At 53.2% G+C, this 16,009-nt stretch overlaps 5 protein-coding genes across 5 annotated transcripts; 4 read left to right on the forward strand and 1 right to left on the reverse strand.

The window, feature by feature from the left end:
- Positions 1-224: 224 nt before the first annotated feature.
- Positions 225-3,420, forward strand: PG998_000562 (uncharacterized protein; the record flags this gene model as incomplete). The annotated part of the gene is made up of 4 exons (XM_066867380.1): positions 225-261; positions 551-709; positions 796-1,424; positions 1,492-3,420. The coding sequence occupies 4 exons, from the start codon at positions 225-227 to the stop codon at positions 3,418-3,420; spliced, it is 2,754 nt and encodes a 917-aa protein (XP_066735795.1).
- Positions 3,421-4,080: 660 nt separating this feature from the next.
- Positions 4,081-6,541, reverse strand: PG998_000563 (uncharacterized protein; the record flags this gene model as incomplete). Its single annotated transcript, XM_066867381.1, has 5 exons — positions 4,081-4,675; positions 4,734-5,078; positions 5,140-5,462; positions 5,513-6,445; positions 6,506-6,541. The coding sequence occupies 5 exons, from the start codon at positions 6,539-6,541 to the stop codon at positions 4,081-4,083; spliced, it is 2,232 nt and encodes a 743-aa protein (XP_066735796.1).
- A 3,862-nt stretch (positions 6,542-10,403) lies between these two features.
- On the forward strand, positions 10,404-11,480 carry PG998_000564 (uncharacterized protein; the record flags this gene model as incomplete). The annotated part of the gene is made up of 3 exons (XM_066867382.1): positions 10,404-10,516; positions 10,686-10,716; positions 11,091-11,480. The coding sequence occupies 3 exons, from the start codon at positions 10,404-10,406 to the stop codon at positions 11,478-11,480; spliced, it is 534 nt and encodes a 177-aa protein (XP_066735797.1).
- Positions 11,481-12,029: 549 nt separating this feature from the next.
- PG998_000565 (beta-alanine synthase) lies at positions 12,030-13,712 on the forward strand (the record flags this gene model as incomplete). Its single annotated transcript, XM_066867383.1, has 3 exons — positions 12,030-12,622; positions 12,722-13,023; positions 13,093-13,712. The coding sequence occupies 3 exons, from the start codon at positions 12,030-12,032 to the stop codon at positions 13,710-13,712; spliced, it is 1,515 nt and encodes a 504-aa protein (XP_066735798.1).
- A 1,216-nt stretch (positions 13,713-14,928) lies between these two features.
- PG998_000566 (uncharacterized protein) lies at positions 14,929-15,564 on the forward strand (the record flags this gene model as incomplete). The annotated part of the gene is made up of 1 exon (XM_066867384.1): positions 14,929-15,564. One exon carries the CDS (start codon positions 14,929-14,931, stop codon positions 15,562-15,564), a length of 636 nt encoding a protein of 211 aa, XP_066735799.1.
- Positions 15,565-16,009: the final 445 nt, after the last annotated feature.

Genomic DNA, 16,009 nt, shown 5'->3' on the forward strand with positions numbered 1-16,009 from the left:
TCGAGTGATTTTCCCACGCCTGGGCGAGAGGTTGGATCCTTCCTTCCTGCAGCTGTTGGGGACCATGCTCTGTATGTACATCGGCGACTGCCGCATGATATGATGCATGCAGGGGTTTAGTCGAGGAAGGTGCAGAAGAAGGTGTGCCTCTTATCCACGCTAACCGCTGGCCACGGCAGCCTGCAGGCGCCAGGCAGGCAGGCAAGGAGGATCGGTTTTATAGCATGGGAGATTTGCTGGAAAAGAACCGCCAAGGAGGCAGTGAGTGGTAAGACCGTCCGCATCTGAGCAATTGGGACTGCAACCTTCCCCGCAACGCACCAAAGTCCGAAAGAGCCGAACTAGCAGTCGTTCGAGATATAAATACAGATTTGATCGACATTCAATAAACCGAGGCCTTCAGCCTTATTGGCGACGATGAAACACGCCCACACTGGGGCTTACGGACAATTGACTGTCTCGGAATGAGGGTCGCTTCGCCTATGATAGGGATTCACCGTAGACATGTCTTCTCTTGGGCGATGCATTGCTTTATACTGCTCCTTTATAGGGGTATATGCGCGCCCAGATAACTGCCCGGGCTATTCTGCCTCGAAGGCCGTCAGGGACCCGTCATCATTCCAAGCCGAATTGCATCTGATCGGTCCTGGCTGTTCCATATTCGGACCCGACCTGCCACAATTGGGAATTCGTGTCGAGTATCAGACCGGTACGTTATCCTGGTTGTACCAGTGTTCGGAAATGTATACATATTTGTGTGCTGGCCTGCCGTTGATAACTGACCAACTTAACCAGAGTCTCGTCTTCGCGTCTTGATACACGCCGCCGGCAGTGACCATAAGAAACCACTCGTCTCCGAGGATGTGCTGCCGCTTCCTACCTCTGACGAACGTGTATCGCGCGAGAGCTCACTTCTGGTATTTGACTACAAAGAAAGTCCCTTCTCCTTCCAGGTGACTAGGAAGGACACTGGCGATGTCCTGTTCGACACCGCCGGGGGCTCGCTAGTCTTCGAGCCTCAGTATATCCGCCTCAGCTCGCGGCTACCTCCCAAGCCCAACCTTTATGGTTTAGGCGAGCACGTAGACAGCTTCCGACTCCCGTTTGGAGACAACTACACGAGGACTATGTGGAATCGTGACTCAGATGGCGTCCCGTACGGCGAGAATCTCTACGGTAGCCACCCGGTCTACTTCGAGCAGCGACAAAGTGGCACCCATGGTGTCTTTCTCCGGAATTACAACGGCGCCGATATCAATCTGAACAAGTATGGCCAAGACCAGGCAAATGATTCGATCGAATACATACTGACAGGTGGTGACCTGGACTTTTTCTTCCTTGCTGGTCCCAGTCCGGTGGATGTCTCGCGACAATATGCCTTGATCGTTGGAACCCCGGCTATGATACCCTTCTGGAGTCTAGGTGTGAGTTCCCTCTCTATCACCGAACCTTGAATGCCCACGGAAGTAAATATGCTCACCTGCTCTACAGTTCCATCAATGCAAGTTCGGATACCAAGACTGGTTCGAGGTGGCAGAGGTCATCTCAAACTACTCGACCTCTGGAATCCCCTTAGAAACGATGTGGACCGACATAGATTACATGGACCACCGGAGGGTTTTCTCTCTTGACCAGGAGCGCTTTCCCATAGAGAGAATGAGGGATATCGTCCGGCACCTCCATGACCGCCAACAACGATACATGTTGATGGTGGATCCCGCGGTTGCGGACTGGCCTTATCCCGCTTTCGACAAAGGCGTGGAGATGGATGTATTCCTCAAAACGCCCGATTCCGAGTACTTCAGAGGCGTTGTCTGGCCAGGCGTCACGGTATTCCCGGATTGGCTCCATCCCAATGCAAGTACTTACTGGGAGGAGCAGATAAGGGATGCATTCGACTCCGAGACAGGTATTGACATCGACGGGATCTGGATTGATATGAACGAGCCAGCCAGCATGTGTAGATACCCTTGCCTGGATCCATCTGGCGAGGCAAAGAGAATAGGGGTTCCGCCTGACCCACCACCTTTGCGCGAGCCACCTCGGGCTCTGCCAGATTTTAACACTTCAGGTCTCGAACATCCCCCATACAGACTCGGAAACCCTTGGTTTCAAGAAACAGTCGCAACCTTCGCAGCGAATCATGGGCCGCAACAAGTTCTTGACTCTCGAGATTGGGGTGATGATCAACAGGATCTCCTCCACCCCCCTTACGGCATTCACAACGGAGGGCCATCAGGGGAGATAAGCGACCTTACCGTACCGACTAATATAGTGCACGCAAATGGGATGCTAGAGTACGACATCCACAACCTGTATGGCGTAATGATGGGAATGGTAACACATCAAGCGATGCTCAAGAGGAACCCGGGTCTGAAGCCATTCATTATTACCCGAAGCACATTCGCCGGCGCCGGCCGCTACGTACAGAAATGGCTGGGTGACAACGCGTCGCGGTGGGACCACTACCGCTCGTCCATCGCGGGGCTCCTAGGGTTTGCCTCCATCTTCCAGATCCCGATGGTGGGCAGCGATGTCTGCGGCTTCAAGCTCAGCCCCTCGGACAAGCTCTGCGCGCGCTGGACGACGCTCGGCGCCTTCTCTCCGTTTTTCCGAAACCACGCCCACGACGAGGCACCGCCGCAGGAGTTCTACCGGCGCCCCCTCGTCGCCTCAGCGGCGAGGTACGCTATCGACCTCCGCTACCGCCTGCTCGACTATCTGTATACGGCCCTCCAGCGACAGTCGCAAGACGGCACGCCATCCATAAACCCGCTTTGGTACCTGTACCCCGACGATACCCATACGTACGGCATCGACCTGCAGTATTTCTTCGGCTCCTGCATCCTGGTGTCGCCCGTCACCAACGCGGACGCGGACGACGTGAGTCTCTACCTCCCCGACGACATTTTCTACGAGCTAGAGACGGGCAAGGCGGTGCACGGGCGCGGCGGTGGACAGCCAGTCCTCATACGCGACGTTCCGTTCGACCGCATCCCACTGCATGTGCGCGGCGGCTGTGTGGTACCCATGCGAGTCGAGTCTGCCAACACGACGACGGAGCTGCGCAAGAAGGGATTCGAGCTGCTAGTTGCCCCCGGTCTCCATCAGAAGTCGGGCGGTGATGGCGTTGATGGCGGCGCGGAAGCCGAGGGGGAGCTCTATGTGGACGACGGGGTTTCGCTAGATGGCGGTGTGAGTCGACTTGGATTGCATTTTCGCTACTACAGTGGTGATGGCGGCATCGTTGTAATTACCGGGGCTACGGAACGGTTTGCTGAGTCCCCGCGGCGAGACAAAAAGAAAGACGGCAAACCTTTGCAAGTGCTGATGGATGAGGCAGGCATTCAGTTGAATCGTGTTGTGGTGCTTGGGACCGATCCCGACACATTATCCACGCCTCGAGTCATGTTCCAATAAGTATTTTGTTGTATAAACAGCCCTAAAGGGTCCCCCGTTCCGCACCTCGTCCCCTAAGTCATGTTATGCCGATGCTGGAACCAGGCAGGTTTGCCGTCGGGGGAATAAAATATTCAGTGTTTCAATCAATCTATAGATAGAAAGAATAGGTTTGCTGTTGAATTTTCGATCATGGTTGCGATTCATGTGTCCTGAAGCAAGTGTTGACATTTTGATATTTGCCATCCCCTGAACCTCTGGCCTTGCAAGGACTTGTGATATCCGAGACCTTGTCCGTATGCGGAAGAGGCCCATGAACCAAATTATTCCCAGGGTTGCCCAGGCTTTTCCTGAGCGCATTCAAACAGTTTCAAAGGACGCTGTCAAACAATCTGATATGCATCCAAGTCATCTTTCGTGCATGCGAACATATGTGATCCATGAGCACTTAAAGGTTATGAAAGCGGAGCCAGACCGTTGCTGTACGTTTTGTCGTGCATATCTCACATCAAGCTCTGCATCTTTTGGCGACACTCATACACTCGTGAATTTGCTCCTGATTGAGGACGAATTTGATGAATGAGTTCCGTTGGACGGGAAAATCGCCGCTTTGCGATGATCTACTATAGTAGTTCGATATCTTCGGGTATCTGTTGAAGGCAAATCCTCACAATACATCCATCAGTTTGTCCGAGAATCCGGTTGGTTATCAACATTGGCAAACTCGGAAAACAACACCAGATCATCAAATTGTCTTGCCAAGGAATGCGTTCTTGCGTCCATAGGAGACGTCATGACCAAGTCGAGGTCGAGCGTGAAGGCAGCCCCGCTCAAGACGTCCTCCACCATCTCGTCGTGCCAGCCGGCGGAAACATATTTCCTTAATAGATCCTGCGCTTCGCGACTTGTCAACGCTCCGTCTCGGAGACCCATTGCCAATGTGCCTTGAAGAATAGGACCAAGGACGTGATACAACGTGAAGAGCTGGGATCCCAGCATCATACACAGGTCGAAATAGTATTTCCACTCATCATCATCCGAGTTCTTCAAAAGTCCACAGAAGAGATGAACGAGTGCACTTGTGAAGAAAGGAGATTGGTCGATCGGTGGGTGGTTTAGGTGGGTAAGAACCACCAGGCGTTTCAGCTGATTGAGTGATGCCACGAAGGCAGCCGTGGGAAAACTATCAGGTGCGGCAAAGGAACCCATCTTGTAGCCATGTGAATGGCGTTGGAAAGGGCGAAAGACGTTCAAGACAGCTCCATGAAAGAACATGCTGGATACGTTATGATCAGTTGGAGTTTACCACACCAGATGTGGACTTCCTAGCTTACTGGAATAGCAGATTGTTGGCCGCACTCTGGTGCCCGTAGGCAAAAGAGCTTGCTAACGTATCGGACCATGCTAGTAGCTTTTGGTATTTAGATTCAGCAAAGGACATAGGGACCCTGTCCGCCACTGGAGTGCCGGATTTGATGATATAAACCACGGCAACCTCTTGCACAATGGTCCACAGTTTGCATAAGGGGCCGAACATATAGCCGACATAGTTGGGCAGTGGATGTGCTGGCCAGATGACACCGAATCTCTCGACTTCATCAGTGATATTTTCTCCCGGTATCGGAAATATTGGGGTACATGGTATAGCGTCATAGTCGGATTGATAGATGCCGTGAAGTCTGCATGTGGAAAGATAGTTAGTGTTGCGAAAGAGAGTATTGCTAGGACGAGAGTACGTACGTCAGCCAGTTGTAAACGCCCCAAGCAGTATGCGCAGTCGCCCTCTTCCACTCTTTTGACAGCCTGGCAAAGTGAGACGCATTCTCGACGGTATGAGCCACACCGAACAGCTTCATTCTGCCGGCCATGAGCTTCCCCTCTTGGCCGAATTCGACCGACTGCCGATCTCTACTTTGAAGGAGGGACATGATGCGAAGAAGTTGGGTGCCAGCAACAGTCGCGAGACTGTCAGAGGCCCGTTCAGATACCCATAACATTTCTGCTTCGGCGAAGAAAGAGTTGGCAATCGCCAGTGTTTCCGGTTCATGGCCAGCATACAGACGCTATTTTTTGAGTCAGTGTGAAATAGTGCAAGCATGACAGACTAACTTACACATGCATAAAACATCAGCGCAGACAGCAGAAAGGGGGTGCAGAAGCGTAGGCGCCTCTCGACTAGGTCAGTAATGAAAAGGTCGGCATCAAAAAGTCCCAACATGGGATGTTCCCTAACCAAATATGAAGATATAACACGTGCTGCGAGCTCGTCACTAATGGGAACTCTTGTCCAATAACCCATACGCAATTGATGAAGACGACTATCGCAAAGCGAAGGGTATCGTTTGAGATCCATTGCCGGAGACGGAGATGGCGATCCTGAAGACCGACGGACGGGAAAAGGTGATGTTGTGAAGGGTGGAACTGGACTCCCCGAGGCAGTCGAGATTGAGGTGCGCGATGCTTGGTCTGAACTGTTCTTGTCATCCTCCACAACCCCGGGCCCAAACTTTGCTTCGTACTTGGTCCGAGATTCTTGGCAGATAGCCCTGATGTCAATCGGATCCAGTCTTGGATAGGCGATGGGGTGCAGCGACGATAGCTCCGACTGGAGCCTTGTAAACGTCGGCGATGGCAGGGAACGATTAGCAGCGATGTTTGTAGAGCGGATCTTGTCATGCGTGCCACCGCCGGTCGATGAAAGCACAGCAGACAGGTCAGTCGATTCCCTCAGACGACGAAGCAGATCCAGGGCGTCAGCCTCGGGTGCAGTCGATAGGCGCTCAATGATCTCGATGTGGTCTAGCCACGGCCCTCGCGGCCCATCTTTCCGTAGGCGATAGATACATTCGGCTTTGCGGTCAACACACGGCGTACACGATGGTCGACTGCCATCACAAGCGACCTTCCTCGAGCGACACTCTTCGCAGGCGGCGCCGATACGACGTCGTTTTGGGGCCGAGGTTGGCTCTCCATCGTGAGTCTGGCCTTGCCGTTCAGCAGGGGATGTGACGGCGGCTGGTCTGATAGGTACGTAGCGGCGCTCCATCTAATAACCTTTGTGCGCGATGGTTCCTGCCTAGCGACGTCAGAGCTCCATTTATATCACCGCTATCGCCAGAGTCTGGTCTTTAGGCCGATGCATGATGGCAGCTATCACAGGGGAAGCTGTCCATCGACAAGCTAGATGGGAAAGCCACGAACAGGCGTTCGGTGGATTCCATGCAAGATGTAGGTGGGTGGGTAGGACACATGCAAAGAAGAAGGTCCCATAACTCTAGCTTTGCTTACACACTGCCCAGCAGAGGCAGGAAGGCAGGCAGAAAGCAGGGAAACCATAAAGGGGAGGGAGAAGCACCTACCAGTAGGCCGAGTTCGATAGCACTCTCTAGGGTCTTCTTCCTAATGAGACAGACCCTCCAATGCTGGTCGTGCGGTTCTTGCTTGCATCAAACAAGGATCATAGATATCTGATGTCCTCTAGCCCGGCATCATCCCACTCACTCACTTCTCAGTTCCTTCCCACTGGCGTTCGGAGCGCCCTCCGGCCTCGGTTGACGGTGATTGGCTCGGTTGACTGTGCCACAGCATCCTAATTAGCCAATGTTCTCTAAGCTCTCCCCGAGTCCCTCGAGCTATACCGTCCCCCATTGGCAGTGTGGCGACGATGCGGCAACGATGCGGCTGCGACATCGCCATTACACAGCCTTTAATGCAATCATGCCAGGTAGGAGTGGAACCAGCAGGCACCAGTTGAAACCCTGCATGGGGTGCCATGTGGGAAGCAAAAGTAGATGACACCTGTACATGACTACGGCATGTTTGTAAGCACTTACTGACTGCGACTGGCCTTGGGAGCAACCCGGTGTTCGTCCTATGGATTGCTGTCGAAGACTCTGCTTGGGCGGAGAGCAAAGCAAGAGATGGTACAGGGCTTCCCAAATCGTCGTCGCTTTTCGGGTCTGACGAAAGGTAGGTATGGATGGCATCCAGGGTAGCCAAACGGTTTCTTGTCAGGCGGGCTGATCTGACATATAAATGGGCACTCTAAACCGATTTCGAGGTAGCTCGTCGGCCAACTTCCTTGGTACTTGGTGAGCGAGTAGGCGGACTGGTCTTTCGGCCGACCACCTGGACTGCCTCCGATTCGTCCAGGCCAGAAAAGAACCATCTGGAGTAGATCCAGAGGCCTAGCGGCTTACCGGTTGCGTTGCAGCCCTGGCGTGTTGGGTGCGTGTCACTCCCCTTTTCCTGCCAGCCCTGCCCAATGGTAAAATGGCAACAATAACCCTCCGGCTTGGGTGCGTCAGAACCTGTCGGGGGACTGCAAGGCTGCCCTGCAAGGATCACCGATCTATGGGCCTCGCTGTGTGGCATCGATGTAGCTCGCATCCACCGCCAATCTTTAGTGGCCTGGATGGAAGCAATAGATGGAGCTTCGAGGGCACGGGTATATCCGTCTGCGTTATCAGGCCGTCAGGAGAGCTATCGTGCTCACGCCATCTCAAACACGAACAGAAACCGCCAGCTTATGGGCACTCGCCAAAACCATTGGGTCGTCCACGATCCCTACTCTGTATCTACTTCTCTTGCAAGATCTGCTGAGCCACCCCGAATCTCGCATCTGGCTGCGTGCGCATGTTTCCAAGGGTCCATCCAGTAAAGCCCGAGCAAGACATCCACTTGGAACGGGACGGGGCACAGAACCACTGCTACGTCTCCGTTGCATCGCAATGTCTGAGATCAGCTAATTTTTTCAAGCATGATGATGTACAAGTATCGCCATTAGCAAAAGCTGAAAGGGTCAGCTTTCTTCGACGAAAAAGCAAGACGAGCATACCTACCTACATACTGAGTAGGCCTCTCATCTTTCCTATCTTCACAGCCTGTAGTGTGTGGGTACATGAAAGGCACACAATAGGGATCCCACGGAGGACTCCCCTCCTCCCCGACCGGCCCCTCGGTCATTGGTTCCAAATTCTGCCTCTCGGGTGCGGATTCGGCTCCTGAGAGGCCTCCTGAATACTACTATGATATTTTAGTTCAATCTTGTCGCCAACAACCCGACTAGACCATCCGGCCCATCTCCCGTCATCTCTCCCGTAGGCGGCGCGAATTTGATGAACCAAGGCGGACATGGCCCTCCTCGCAGAGACATACCGTATGCACCCGGAACTTTAGGCGGCCCCCTCTCCCTGCCTGAGCGATGCAGCCCGCTTTCCGCTGTCTCGATGCCTGATGCAGCCTTTCCTCGCATCTGGGTGGACTACAGAGGAGCCATAAGTACTGAGCTAAAGCCAATAATTGCTTGTTCTCTTGGACATCGACCGGACGACTTGGCCCAGGACGGACTTGCGTACACCGTACACCCGAGCGACCCGCGCAAGACGCCCACCGGGGCACATGGAGGAGCTCCCACCCCGCAAGGTAAATCAACATGTATAAATCCATCGATCTGGATTCATCGCCGAGAAATACTTCACAACCACTCGAGACCCCATTGGGGCTTTTGCTCCGGGCACCCCGTAGATATAAACCACCCTGATCATGAATCACCATCTTCATCGCCGCTCCCGCAGGCGGCCACGTCAACTCGAACCCATGAGTCTAGGTATCATCTCCGACGCAGCTTACATGCGTTGAACCAAGGCAGGAGAAAAAGAAAGAAAAGCCCTCTCGAAGAGGACAAGCATTAGAACTAGGCTCGATTAGAATGCTGCGGGACGTCGAGGCTAGATCCCTTCCTGTATTGGCTGAAGAAATACTAGTTTCTGCCGCCTCTCAACGTCAGACTTAAGCCGACCCTTTCCAGCCCTAGGAACTACCTTGTAGTTTTTTCTTCCCGTAGCAGACAATCCTACGGCGACGATCGAGTTGTAAGCTCCCTTCATAAGCGCCCGGCCGGTGGGGCCCCCTGAAAACCGTTTGGCCAAACGAGACATTATCGTGCTGATTAGAGCATGGCTTCAACCTCAGTGAAGTTCATTGCCGACTAAGGGAGCGAGAGAAGATGAGAGAGATTGAATGTGATTTTCCTGACCGAAATCCTGTGCCGACGTCCCGACGGGCAGATTTCTAGCCACTTTGGCACAACCCGCCCTAATACTAATACCAATACCACGGCAAGTTGTGCTCCTCGTCCAATCTCTGCAGAATTCCCAATCTATCCGATGCGGATTTCAACTCCAGTGCTATACGTGTATATACAGTGTGGAAGTTGACGTCTCTTACAAGGCCTTACCCATGAACCCGGCATTGTAGAGGGGCGGAAGTGGAACATGGATCATGTGCATGGTCGTCTGCATCACAGACACATCAGACAGTGTCGCAGTCTTGCCTTGGAGCCTGCAGCTCTATAATGATCGCCAGTTTATGCAGCATTCGTTGCTCACAAGTACACCCTTAGACCCAAGCTGTTTATTGCCGGGGGAGCTCATCCCTACGAAAAGCATGCGCCAAGATGGGCGGCATGTTGAAATTTGGCATATATGGATCAAGGCTGACGAAAACAAAAGAGCCTCGGAATAAGCATCGTCGATTGCAGTGGAGTCATGCAGGCGGTCAAATAATGAGAGACAAAGCGAAGGCCAGATTCACCCTCGACATGATTCTCCCTGGAAATGACGACATTCCAAGGACCCTGACAAGACCCTGGAATCAGCCGCAATCTCCAGCCTTTTCACCATTGTGAGCTGGAACTTCACATCCAGGCCTTAAGTCAACTCAGGTGCATAATAAGCGACTAAAAAAGCGCCGAGGGGATCGCGCTGCCCAACTAACGAACCTGTCTTCGCGGCTTCTCCTCCTGAGATGGTTCACCCATTGAACACGTTCGAGACGGTTGCGGAGTTCCCCATGTCTCTCGGTACACGCTTCTCATTCTCGGCCGATCACTCGGCTCCTCCCCCAGTCTCTTCACTTACTCGCCGACTCTGGCCAGTATTCTCCATCTTGGTTGGGCTAGGGCTACCGTTAAGAACTCCAATGGCCACTCGGTATATTCCATGATGGCCGAGGAGGCTTGTCTCCTATCGTACCCTCGCAAAACCTTGACCGAGCAAGTACCTTGTCACATGCGCAGATTACTTCCTCTGCATGGATACCCGGTGAAAGCAAGCCGGTGAGTCTGCCACCTTGTACGTTGTGTGTGGCCTGGCAAGTTTGGTTTGGCCTTGAAGTCGGGAAAACCCCGAGATGTGTCCCCGCCATACCTGGATGTCCATATTTCCTTTTCCCCTGGGTATGAGCTGCGGGGTTACTTCCGGATGAGTGATCTGCTATCACAATAGGGCAGGGCAGTTTGGTATGGAGTCAGAGTCGGTATGTAAAGGGGTAGGCAGGAACAAGCGATCATGAGACAGACCGACAGGGAATCGCGGCTACATGTTAACCGCCAAGGCTACAAGCAATAACTCATGCTAGTTGTCACTCGGACATCGATTCCCCTCGGAGTGCCGCCATGCATCCCGAAATGCCTCCTTCCACTACGGCGAAATTCTTCCTATCAGCTCATCTCGGACCAATCGGCCCTCGTTGCTATTTAAACCGAAACAAAGTCTGCTTTGGTTTCGGGGAAACCTTCCTAAAGAATTTGAACATCAACGGAATTTGCCATTCCAAACTACACTCATTGAATTCGACGATTTACCCAACTTCGAACACGCCATATAGAGTTTGCTCCTAAACTGTTACAGACGTCCAGCTGGAACGAAGCGACTCTTGCGCATTCTTCTCAGGTAAACGACGATACCATGACCTACACACAGGCTAGAGCCAATCGAGGCCGCTTGAAATATCAAAAGGGCAGGATTGCCGAAACGACCACTCGGCCGAGACAAGACAGGGACTACGCACAGCGGCCGGCATCAATACCGCCCGAGAAGAGGCACGCAGCCTCACCTCAAAGCGAACTAGCCGCCATGCACGGGGCTGGATGCCCTATCCCGATTCTTCTCCTATCCCGGGCCAAGGTGGTGGCTGTTTCGATACGATCACCGCAGAACGGCCGGGCACTTCCAAGAATGGTAAAGGACAATCAGCAGCAGGGCGGAGCACAACGTCGAGATATGACACTGTCACAATAGGTTTCTCGCCGGGCCTGGATGCCTTCAGACTGTGTGTATTGTCATTCGACGCGGGCCAAGCCCCGTCCGGAGTAACTTATCGTATCAGTTCCCTGCACGATGCATAATGGGCTGCATATGCACTCTTGGTCCATCTCCATCCTTGTAGGCGAATTGACGGGTGCATGTATCCAGACAAATGGAAAAGGTTGAGGGGTAACACATGGCGCCTTCGAAAATCTCCATGCCCCACTCCCGACCTCGATATATCCCCAAGCGAGCGCGGCACGTCACGAGGTGGTTACTGGTTTGGAGCGGCCAGGGCTCGCCATGAGAGCAAGTTACGTACATTGAGCACACGTTTTTCTTCTTCTTTCTCATGGATCCAATGACTGTCGGACGCACGGCTGATTAGGCGGATATTTTAGCTAGACTCCCTGCTTCATCTACATTCCCCAGATCTGCTGTCGAAAAGGCCCGTCGTCTATCGTGCCGAGGTCTATCGTGCCGAGTGTGTCTTGGCACCGGAGGCTCTCCCCCTCTCTTGTACCACGCCGTTGCGTACACGTCATGGCATCGGTCAACTGGTCGAGGGCATGGGGCTCCTATCTTCAGACGAACCTCCGCTGGACTGGCACCCAGGCCTCTCGCCCTATTTGTTTCTCCCCGTTGGAAAATACGCTGAGGTGCTTTGCCGCGTCCAGGCGAGCGTCGTCGTTCGGCGCTAGTCATCGAGATGGCGGTGTACAGCCAGATGGCAATCATCATTTGCCGTTGAAGGTGAACCGAGAACGCCTGATGGAGACCCTCCACGAGACTTGCGCGTGGGGAACTGGTAAGCGGTGGGGGCAGGCCAGCACCGATACCGGTATGTCACGACTCACGCTGTCCGACTCGGACAAGAAGGCCCGCGACTGGTTCGTGGGCACGGTCGAGGCCCTGGGCTGCCGGGTCACGGTCGACGCCATCGGCAACGTCTTTGCGGTGCGGCCCGGGCGCGAGGAAGGTGCCGCGACATTTGCGGGCTCGCATATGGACACGCAGCCCACGGGCGGCCGGTATGACGGAATCTTGGGCATCATGGCGGGAGTGGAGATGCTTCGGATCCTGCAGGAGAACGACGTCAAGACCAAGTTCCCTGTCGGGGTCGTGAACTGGACCAAGTACGTACTCAAGTCCTCTAAATTTGGAATATATCAAATCAACTTTTGCTTTCTTCAAAAACCTGTCAATTGTTGTGCTAATTGGCTGGCCACGTGTAGCGAGGAAGGTGCACGGTTTCCATACAGCATGATGGGCTCGGGGGTTTGGGCGGAAGCCTTGCCTCTTGAGACGGCCTACAACCTCCGGTCCGTCACGGGCGAAAGTGTCACGCTGAAATCGGAGCTCGAGCGTATCGGCTATCTGGGTAACGTGCCAGCCAGCTTCCGCAGTATACCCATGGGGGCTCACTTCGAGCTACACATCGAGCAGGGTCCCATCTTGGAAGCGGAGAGGAGGAAGATCGGGGTTGTTCAGGGCGTCCAGGCTTACAAGTGGTTCACCATCGAGATTGAGGGCCGCGGTAGGTGCACAATGTCCATTGATTGAAACTGTCTTTGAGTGTCAGCAGGGCTGACTCCAGTACGAAAAGATGCACATACTGGCACAACCCCCTTGGCGAACCGAAGTGATGCGTTGCTTCTCGCCAGTAAGTTCATGGTTCACGGAAACCGGATGGCGACCAAGCACGCAGCTCTGGTGTCTACGGGAATCCTCACGCTCTCGCCCGGGTCCACCAACACGATCCCGGGCAGCGTCCGGCTGAGTCTTGACATCCGGGCGCCGAGAAATGAGACGGTGGAAGAGGTTGAAGCCCAGCTCAGGCAGGATTTCGCCCACCTGGCCGCCGGTAAAGACATCGGAAGCTTGCACCAAGGCGGCACCTTGGGCAAGGGCGAGTTCTCGGTATCCTGGCGCACTGATAGCGAAACCACCGCGACTGTCTTCCACAAGGACTGTATCAAATGCGCGCGGGAGGCTGCCGCGGACGTACTCGGTGCTGGTTCTGACGGGCTAGTGAGGGACGTGGTGTCGGGTGCTGGGCATGATAGCGTCTACGCCAGTCGCATCTGCCCAACCACTATGATATTCGTGCCCTGTCGCGATGGCGTTAGTCACAACCCGGCTGAGTACACCAGCCCTGAAGACTGTGCTATTGGGGCTGAAGTGCTCATGAACAGTGTTCTGAAATATGACGCGATGAGGTCATAATGAATGGCATGGGAGGTGTATTACCCGTGATTATCTCAGGCATGACACTGAAGGTGACTTGGGGATAATGTTACCCTGTAGCGAGTTGGTGGATGTTTTCACGACTTACTGTACGTATCTAAACACGGCAAGTAGATGCTTCAGTATCGGTAAGAGCCCTAGCCGAGTCATAACGCAATATTTTGTTAATAAGAGTGTGCCTGAGCTGAAGTAGGAGCGGTGTGAAAAGTTGGCCATCGCATGGTGATTATACATACCGAACAACCCGAAAGGGGGCGACAGATTAGCCTCTTATGCGAAGAAATACTGCCGCATCCGAGACGGCATCTATACAGTGTTTTCGGTATTCCCTAACTTAATTGTTCGATTATTCTGATGACATGTAAGTGGCAAGTTGTGGCCAAATCAGTAGCTGACTTGACTTGGTAATAAAGTGCCCAAAGGCTTGTCTCCGCAGTAAATCACTCATCATTTAATACAGAGAGGTATCTCGCGTGGGGTAGGCACTTGACGGGGAGCAAAAAGAATTCACATCGCCTCTCAATCAGCTCTCTCTCTCTCTTTGCAATTTATTTGCACAATACATTAACAATAGAGCGGTGGTTCTTGTAGGACTGGTACTGATCTGATCAAACTGGCTTCTTTTGCCCCAGGCTCAGCACTAGGCGATGAGGAAGGATTATTGGCATCAACCCTCAATCAGTTCACTTTTCTCGGCGATCTCTTTACCCAAAAAATCAGCATCGAAGATCTGGGAAAAACTGTTAACCGACGAGTTGATCGTAAAGATCTGCAAAAGTCTTCACGATCGTTGCGAGAACCCCGGCGAATTTTCCCATACATATATGACTGAGGTATTCGAAAACAAGATTACTCTGTCTCGCTTAAGCAGAGTCTCTCGCATCATGAGGGCCTTGACACAGCCAATCATGTGCCATTGCCATGCGACTTGAAATCACATAGACTTGATCTCCGAAGTGTATGAATCCCCTTACCCGCCCCAGTACCCTGTCGTTTGCTGACCTCCCTAGCCACTCTCCTACACCGACGGGACTTAGCGAAGGTGATTGGTACGCAGCTTGTGAGCCTATCAGGTTGGGGGTTGTCGCCACAACACCAAGGACCTTCACGTCATCTGCCATCTGACTGGATGGAGCAAGCTGCCGCCGACAGGCCACGGCGATATCCATAGCACGCCCCACGTGTGTTGACGGTAATGACCCTAGGCGGCCTGGTTCAAGCCACTGGGATACACGGCCTGGGGCGGTATATTAGACGCCAAGGACTTTTATATCCCACATGGTGTGTGCTGACGGATCTCCGTGAGCTACTCAATGCGGCCCCCACCATCGAGAGTATTCATGTTCTTGACCTCCAGAACCGCCGGATGAAGGGACACCGTTACTGTTACCAAAACATTGAGAGGCAGTACAAGGCCCTCTGTGAGGCACATAAGTGGCCTAAGACACAAGGCCAGATGCACCGGCCCGACAGTGAGGATGATAGCTCTGGCAGATCTGATAAGGATCCCGGCCCGCGATCCAAAAAGGCAACACTGCCTCGGAAGCGCAAGGGTCCGGAAGCTGATAACATTGACGATGATGTCAGCAGTGCTAGAAAGGCTCGATCTGTTAGCGATGGCAAACGTAGAAAAGGCCCTCCAAGTGATAACGAGCTCGACAACGATCATGATGATACCAGCGATTCCGACTCGGACTCAGAAAGCGGCGAAAAGAACCCCGACGGAGAGTACGGCTCGAAGAAGCAGCCTGCTATCGATACTCATGCTCTTTGGCGACTTCGCTACCTTAGATTCTGTAATAGGCAACAACAAATGAATAGTGCAAAGTAATTGTACGAATACCCCGACCGACGTGAATACAAGATGTGCTTGATATGCCTCACGACTAGCTATGTCATGCTTGGCGCTCCTCTCCACAGTCGTTCTATTTGGATCGTTTCGTCAGTCTCCCCGGGCGGGTTCCCATCGATCTAAACGGGAAAACAGGGTTCTGGGCCACACACACGCCCAAGCAGGCGTCCAACCAACCAACCAGCACTCGTCTTTCCAGATCCAGTAATGTCGCTAGTGAGTTCGCAACGGTGCGTCATCGCTTGGGATGCAACCAAGACAGGCGGCATGATTAGTAGTTTAAATCCCCAAGGCCGGGTGCCGGGTTCGTTTCTCTGCAATCAATGAATGGTGCCGATTTCACTACCTACTCAACTCGAGCAAGGAAGCAAACTACCTTGTCAGCCCTATCGCATTACTCACTCGAACCTTATTTTGCAGCTTC

This window comes from Apiospora kogelbergensis, assembly GCF_038363985.1.
Source record: "Apiospora kogelbergensis strain CBS 113332 chromosome Unknown utg000001l_segment0_segment0, whole genome shotgun sequence".
NCBI lineage: Eukaryota > Fungi > Ascomycota > Sordariomycetes > Amphisphaeriales > Apiosporaceae > Apiospora > Apiospora kogelbergensis.